The following is an 8395-nucleotide window of genomic DNA, read 5'->3' on the forward strand; positions in this document are numbered from 1 at the left end:
ATCTCAACGGGTGCCTTTCAAGGTGGAAATCGCGTTTCCCTCCTTCGCTCTCCTCCCGCTCCCAACTCAGACCGATGTACCACCCCGGGTTTCCTGCCGCCGCTGCCTGCCGCTCCGGCGGAGGGTACGGCGGCGGCCCACCGGGACGGGGGGTGGGGGGGGGGGGATGTGAAGACGACAGGGGAGGAAGGAAAGTTGTCGAGCAAAAGCTCGTTGAAGCAGCCCACTCGCGCTGTGGGGAGGCAGGGCGTGATCCCCGCGGCAGCGGTGCCCGCCGCGAGGAAGAGAAGCCGAAGGGAGGCAGCCCGCCGCTTCCCCCCACACCCCGGACGCCAGGCAGGACAGGGGGGCTGCCGGCCACCGGGGCAAGCGGCATCCCCTCCCGCCCCGCAAAGCTCCGCCACCCCGGGGGGCTCTTCCTGCCAGCCGGGGACAGATGTGGACGCAACAGCTGGACGGGGAGGAGGAGAGAGGGAAGGAGGGGAGAGGGAAGGAAGGAAGAGGCACGGCTGCCTCATACACACAACCCCCCCGCCCCGTGCCGCCGCTCCCGGGGATGCGGACGGGATGCAGCGGCCGCCCACGGCTCCGGGTTGGACCCCGCTCCAGGATGTGGATGGAGAAACTTGCCCCGGAGGGAGCGCGGCTCGCCGTCTTCTGTCCCCCTTACCTTGCTGCGGATCTGGCCCGAGGTGGACACTTTCCGGATGAGTTTCTGGGGGCCCTCGTGCTCCCCCTCGCTGTCCGACGACTCGTCCGCCGGCCCCGCCACCGCCGCCGGGGGTTGGGGCTGGGGCTGTTGCGGGATCCCAGCGCCGCTCATCCCCGACTCGGCCCCGGCCATCTTCCCGGACTCCTGCCGAGAGAGAGCACACGAGCCCGGCTCAGCCAGGGCAGCCGCTGCCGCTCCCCTCCCCAGGGAGGAGGAGGCGGAGGCGGTGCGGGAGGGTGGGGAAAGAGGCGGTGCAGGGGGGAGGGGACGGAGGCAGCGGCGGCGGGGACGGAGCCGGGCGCTGGCGAAGTGAAACGGGACGGCCAGCCGCCATCTTCCGCCGACCCTTCTGACAGAGATGGGCCCCGAGCCCGCCTGGCCCGACTACGGAGATCGCCGCTCCCTGCTCGCAGGGGGCCGCAGCGCCGACACCCTCCAGCGGGCGGAGCCGGGGCGGACGAGCTCGGGCCCGGCCCCCTGCGCCCCGGCCGCCAAGAAGCCGCTGAGAGCGAGGGCCGGCGCCAGGGGGCGCCGAGTGGCTCCGCTGTCGGCCTGGATGGGTCGGGGCGGAGAAAGCCGCGCCGCAGGTGAGAGCTGGAGCAGTTGGGCGAGTCCAAGGGGCGAAAGAGGCGAAGGCAGGCGGTGGAGGACCCCCGGCGCGTCTAGCACCTGCCAAGGCTTTCCCGGGCGTCCCCGCGCGAACATAGGCCAGCGAGGTTCGGGAAGTTGACAAGGCAGAGGCTGAGAGCGGCCCTCTGGTACCTGAGCACGTTCCGTTCGCACCCCTCATTACACAACGCCGCGCGGTTCCCAAAAGCTGGTGGCGGACGGTGGGAGGTAGAAAGCCATGTCCTAAATGTCTCAGGCAAGCACAGCGAAACCCCCCGGCTCTGAGTATGGGTGGCCTTCCCACGTACTGCCCCACCACGGATGAGGATGGTGGGTGTTTCCCTTGGGAGCACGGGGTGCTTTTTGGGAACTGAATGAACAGCATCTAATGCACTGGGTTCCTACCTGTGCCTCTCCAAGTAGTGAGTCTTGTGGTATCCTTCAGCATCAAAGCACTGGACAATTTAGGCAAATGCATACACTGATTTCCAGTAGGGTTTGTTTTTGGTTTTTTATTATTATTATTCTGTTCATTTTTGTCTTTGTAAAAGATGAGCTTTTGCTTTTGGTGAAAGAAAGGGTCAGTTTTCCCTTTTAATCTCAGATCTGGCAGCTCACACATTCTCAAAATGTCACCACATGTTCTGAATTGTGGGACTTCAAAATTATTGTGGCTTGTATGTAGTCAGTGTTCAAAATAAGCATTTAAGTCACAGCAATACTAAATAAAACACACAACTCTTAGCTGCATGGACCAGATTAAACATGAGAAAGCCATCAATACTTGTGGCTTCCACATTCCCACAATTCTATTCATATTTCTAGAATGGGAACTGACATCCCTTAATGCACTAATAATACCACAGTACCTAAATACAAAGCAGTTAATGAGAAACGAAACCAAACCCACAGCATACAACCTACCCTACAGTGCAGACACCTTGCCACAATCTTAATATAATCCAGACTATCCCATTTCTTTTATTGGGACTTTTATTCATAGTAAGGGAAATCAAATATTTCTATGAAGCCTTGCAGGTCTTGTGTCTTAGTTCTGTGTTACTGCATCAGGTACTTCAAATGTAATTCTACTACCCTCACTTGTATTAAGCTGTATTAGAAAAAAAGTCCAAAGTTGGATTATCAAAATAATCTGTTAAATTATATTTTAAAGGAATTTTGATCATATTCCCTGCACTCCCTACTAGAATTACAGTAGGGTCTACATCCTACCATTAATGCCACATCTCAAAGTAATTGAAGTTTTCATATAGTCCCTTTTCTTTCCAGGCCAGTTGTGAAACTAAGGGGTGATTCTGTCTTGCCTCTCTCTTCACCAGAGAGGGAGTTCTTTTTCAAAAACACAGGATCAAACTTGGGCAAGCTCAAGTATGTACTGCTCTCAGTGAATTAATTTATGGCATAGCTAGGAAGAAAGATAGGTTAAGAGCAATGTTTATGGACACTTGTTCTTTCCACCCTCCTTCCTTCCCCTTCTTTGCCTTTATTTCAGGAATAGTAAATTATGCCAGAACACATCTCACTGCAATTCCTTTAGTCTTCTGAAGGTAAACAACAACTGAACCTTGCAAAAGGACAAGAAGACAGAGTTTGTTAATTCATGGTAGCATGTGTTGCTTGTAAATGTGACTGTGATTTGAGGAATGTCTTAGTGCTAAGAGAACACCAGCAAGACTGACTAACTCTGTTTAATTCAACCAAATTAAACAGCGCTATCTGAACAAGAGTTTCTATTAAATTTGTTCCCGTACTAAAAAAGCATTCGAAATACACTGCATGTAACTGCTATGGTATTTATATCACAGGACTAGGGTCTTGCATGAAGTTACATGCAAAACTGTTTACAAGTATACATTTCACCCAGAGAGAAAACCTTTCCAAATTCAGTTGCAAGGAGAGATGAGACCGTGAGGGGGAAAGGCACACAAAGACAGCATATTACTCAAATGTGTAATTTGGTACTAGGACATTTGAACTCAGGGAAATCGTGAAGTCAGCTCTATTCATGATCCTAAGTTTTGCACCTTTTGGGTTTCAGGTGTTGGGGTTTTTTTAAATAAAATATCACTTAGTTAATTGTTCTTCACATATTTAGACCTTGATCCTAAAACCAGTAGTGGTTAAAGTGTATTTCAGAAATACAGCCTTCCAGTGGAGTTCTGGAGTAATAAATGCACGGCATCAGTATCTTCCAGAGCAAACCACTAATCTGATTAGTTTTCAAACTACTTTCACAATTGGTTATATTAATTTAAAAACTTGAATTTTATAAGACATGTCCATTTAGCAATGGATGTAAATACATTGCTTCATCATTATTAGATGGAAAAATAGTAACAATAATTTGGGATTTAAATATAACAGCTCCTGTGACATACAATGGCTATTAAAATTTCAGCAGAAGAGCTGGAGATCTCCTTAGGCATCTGCATAGCCATCTCAGATTTTTTTCATTACATTTCATCTCAAATACATAAAAGCTGGTAAAAGCCTATCTGTAGGTGAAACGGGCAATAAATACAGTTCTTCATCTTCTGTTCACTTTCAGAGCTTAACTATCAACGGTAGCTTCTGCATACTTTCTGCACTGTGCAAAGGGCATCATGTGTCCTTGCAGGGGCTATGTTGTGATCTTTCTCTCTCCTGGCTGCCCAAATGCAAAAACTGAGATAAAAGAACACAATGCACCAGCCTTTCACTTCCAAGCAAGTCTCTTTCATCATATCTTGATAAACTTCAGAGTGCTATGACAAACAATTACTAGGGGTGTTCTCTCAGGTTACCTGATGTGAAGATTTTAATAGTAATAACCTAAATCTGCAAATGACAGGAAGTGTCCCACAAGTACAGTGCAATGAGAATATGGTTTCTGCAAAGCATGTAGTGCAGTCCATGAAATTACAGGCTCTACAATCCTGTCACCTAGAGTGCTTCAAAATGTGGAAACCAAGCAACTGTTAAGCATTGTCGAAAGTACCCGAGTTACTCGTTCACATCAGCATAAAAAGTTGTTTCTACAAATGTATACATTGTACATGTACAAAGACAGCTTTATAGATTTCACTGTTTCCACTTGTTCTTTTCAGAGGCATTAATAGATAATTAGGATCCAGTTCCAGGTAAAGCTGCCTAAGACAACCATGAAATTTTGCCTCAGTAAGGACTACCAACTTGACTTCCGTTCCTTCATCTCACAGCTGAAATTCTCCCAGGTGATCAATATCAGACTCAGTATGAGAAATACTGAACAGCACATTTTAGCTCAGTGAATACGGCTGTGAACACCGGTACAAATGGTACTACGAGACTGCTGCGAGTCAGGCTCTTGAAGAATACGGGGCTATATTCAGCCATTAAAACCACAATATTTACATAAGCTGTGTCTTTCATTTAACATACTCAGGTGTACGCTTCTTAGTAATTGCCTTAGATTTCATGGCTTAAGCCACAGAATACTGGTAAAAAGCATAAAGAAAGGTTGGCATTTAAAAGGAGATGCTCAACTGATAAAAACAGCTCCACTGACATCGTTTGTGCTATGGCGACCAAAATCAGCTCATGATCTGCCCTTTATATTCGAAGAATCTTGAAGTGCTGGGTACATGGATGCACTGTGAGAACATTTTAACTCGACCACATCCAATCCCAGTAATCGAATATGTGTCACTAAAATGCAAGTGCAATGTAGAAAAAAATCCAAATACACATACACTCCAGCTATGCTGGAGATTATTGCTTATAATGGAGATTAATGCATTATTTGAGTCTTAGAACATAAATTATTCCAGCTCTAATACTAATTCCCTTCATAACGAGCATATTTTCCTCTTTTTCTCTAGGCTATTTTGGCATCTATAAACTGAAGAGTAATACTGTGGGTTCTTTTTCCTTCACCTCAAAAAGTTGTTCTGAAGGGATCTGGATTAATGGCATTATATGTGTCAGGTTAACAATTCCTTATTCATCATATTTAAAATATTTTATTCAATATTTCATAATTTTGGTAGTTAGTCATAAATACAGTTTTTAGCTGGGCTCCCCACACTGAGCAAATTAATTTAAATTCTGCCTGCCTCAACTTCTTCTGCAAAGCAAATTAGCATTGTTATTCTTTCTTGGCTTCCTTACTTACCAAAGGGGAAGCCAAAATACAGCAAAATGTATGCATACCACTGTTAACTATATCACACGTGACTATTTCAAGTGTAACTGAGGCAATCCAGTAACCTGTAAGTTAGAGATGTGTTAAATGCTTCAGAGCAAAAAGGTGTAAACCAGTAGAGATCATCAAAATAAGGATTGCTTTTCAAAAATTCTAAGACCTATCTGTGCATTTCAGGGGAAAGATAAAGTCAATAATCAGGTCTCATATGAAATATCAAAGTCAAATACAGAATTCTGTAAGACATATATATATATTGAGTACAAAGCCCCTGAATCTCTCTTGAGAAAAGGCAAGATGAGCATTACATTTTCTGTCACTTCTATTTAGCTCCATTCTGGAGGGTCTAATGCAACTCTTAGTAGAGTGTGGAAGAGGTTTTCCATTTGGAATTGAGCTATGAATTCAGAAGAGGGTTTGATAGAATTTTGACATTGCATGTACACAAAAGTTCAACCCTGATAAGCAAAGGAGTTGTGACTCCGCTTGATGTCCACCACTTATTTCTCAAAACAGATATAGAAACAGCACTTCCCAATGACTTCTGACAATTTGCATAGATGATTAACTTGCACGGATTCAAAACCTGCAATAATTAGTTTCTCGTCTTCCGCTGCTCTTTTTCTGTGTTTTGAGAGTGAGGCAGCAGTCTGGGCACTTTTTTTTGTGTGTGTGTTTTGAGAACAAGGGAGAAGTCTGTGCACTTTTTTCCCCCTTCATGCAGTTCTTCACCTAAACCACTCTTTGGCCCCATTAAAATAAAAGGGCTGTTTACAAACAGATATGAAGAAGAACAACGTGGCTTTTGCCACAAAGACTGTGTATTTTACAGCAGGTTACCAGGTAAAGGATTGAGTAGTTTAGCTGAAATTATAGTCGTGTAAAGGAAATCAGCATAGTGGTTAACCTTAAAACTGCATTCATGAAGGTACTCTGTAACAAATGCAGCAATGAAACGATAAACATGACCCATATCCTGGCCCTTACTGGGGGAGGGGAAACTGGAGGGAGGGAAAAAAAAACCCTGCTCCTTGTTTTTCCATGTTTATCTGATCCTTGCACACAGAAGGAAACCGATTTGGATGCTTCAACGAGGACTCTACATTTCCAAGTTGAGGGACTGCAATCCATCCACCTCCCGACTTTCAGCTGAGTTTCGGGTGACGGCAGCCAATTTAAATGTCACTGTTCAATAGGATAACACATTCGCAGGAATCAGCTTTGCCACCTTCCTCCCACGATGTCCTCATCTCTTCAGGCAAAAATCTCGGGTTTTTCTTGCCTTATCCTTTCAGTGTCAGCTCCATGTTACCGGAACACACATACAGCTGTTTTCCCTATCACAGCTGCATCTACAGCAGCAGCTTCAAGGCTTAAGGACTGCAGAGGGCAGTGAAGGGGGATGTTCAACTTCACGACAAAAATGAAGCTAGTAAAATGTATTTGGGAGGGCTATAAATTCTAACACAAAAAGCGGTGAACTTAAGTTTCATGTGGGTATCTTCAAAGCTGGGCTGCTGCTTTCCTGAGAGCAAGTATGCTGAGCCAGGCAAAGTGTGGCTCTCCTCTGGCAGTTCTTTAAAACTGTATTTACAGTATTTACCAGGACCAGCAGAACGCCTTAGCAAAACATGGTACTGTCATCTAAAGGGGAGCTTGGCAGTAGCGTGGGTCCATGCTTCGCATCGCCTCAACAAGTTCAGGGCCAGAGACAGCCTAGCCTTGACCTCTCAGACAGCCTGAAATCTCCCATGCAGCTACCCAAAGCCTATTTTTAGCCCTCCCTGCCTGATGTGTGTGTGCACAATGGAGAAAAGCCCGAGAGTGGGACCAGATGGCCCTGAAAAGGGAAATCTGATTTTATCGCCTGCTGAGGATGCCGGTGACATGATTTCCTTCAGTTGGAAGGAGGGTCTCTGAGGTTCTTAAACAAATCACAAAAACACCGTTCCACAGCTTTCCTCCTAGCCAGTTTGGGTACTCGCCTCCCTTTGTTGGACCCGAAAGGCACGCACTTTCTCCTCACCCCACAAAACAGAGTGGCAGCAGGGTACCCCAGCCTCGGCTTTCCTGCCACAATGGGACCGATTCCCAGCCTGGCTACAGAAGAAGGAAAAATATAACAACAAAAGAGTGTCTCTTTCTAGAAACTGCTTCCCAGCGCTGGACACGTTGCTCCTGCTGTGCTAAGAGAAGGTATTTAACGGTGTCAACATCCAATCCTCCCGCCCCCTCCCTCGGCAAAGTTGGAGGCAAGGCTCTCGGTGCTAATCCCAGGCTTTCTACCCGGGCAGTGAAGAGCAGAAAGGGCAAGAACTCCCTGTCCCCCAGAGGGACGAGCTTGACAGCAAATGGCCGGACACGGCAGGGGAGAAAGGCTCCCACCCCCGGCTGTTCGCGGGAAGGGGACGAGAGCCGGCAATCGGGATCTGCCACGGAGCGGGTTCGATAGATGGGAAGGGGAGGGGTAGGGTGAGCACCGATAAGGATGAGAGCCCGACCCCCCAGCTGAACAATACAGGCAGGAAAAAGGGTAGGAAATGCCCGTGCAATGGCAAGGCACGCATGTACCTACCAGTTCCTCCCAGGCGGGGCTGCGGGCGCTATAGGAGGGGTACCCATGCTTCTCCATCACCCCGCAGCAGGTCGCCTACCTCCGCGGGGAGAGCGCCGACGGACAGCGGAGCAGTTTACAGCGGGCTGCGCTCTCTCCCGCTGCTACCGTTCCTCCAGCCGGCAGCGCTTCCCCGGCGCCGCTCTTCCTTCCCCCCCAGCCCCGGCCCCGCTCCTCCCTTTTTCTCCCCCGGCCCCGGCCAGGCCCCCTCCTCCCTTCCCCGCCCGGCTTCTCTCCCTCCCACGGCCACCGGGCTCAGCCCCGGTTCCCGAGGGAG

The 8395-nt window shown here is 48.0% G+C and overlaps 1 protein-coding gene across 1 annotated transcript in view; it reads right to left on the minus strand.

The window, feature by feature from the left end:
* Window positions 1-8136, minus strand: part of DGKH (diacylglycerol kinase eta) — a 170279-nt gene extending 162143 nt beyond the window's left edge. Inside the window, exons 1-2 of the mRNA XM_054391362.1 lie at window positions 8080-8136; window positions 671-856 (exon numbers count right to left, since the gene is read on the minus strand). Of these exons, the coding sequence (XP_054247337.1) occupies window positions 671-856; window positions 8080-8136 (243 nt within the window). The remainder of the gene's footprint in view (window positions 1-670; window positions 857-8079) is intronic.
* Between the last annotated feature and the right edge of the window lie 259 nt (window positions 8137-8395).

Source organism: Indicator indicator, chromosome 1 (assembly GCF_027791375.1).
Source record: "Indicator indicator isolate 239-I01 chromosome 1, UM_Iind_1.1, whole genome shotgun sequence".
Lineage (NCBI taxonomy): Eukaryota > Metazoa > Chordata > Aves > Piciformes > Indicatoridae > Indicator > Indicator indicator.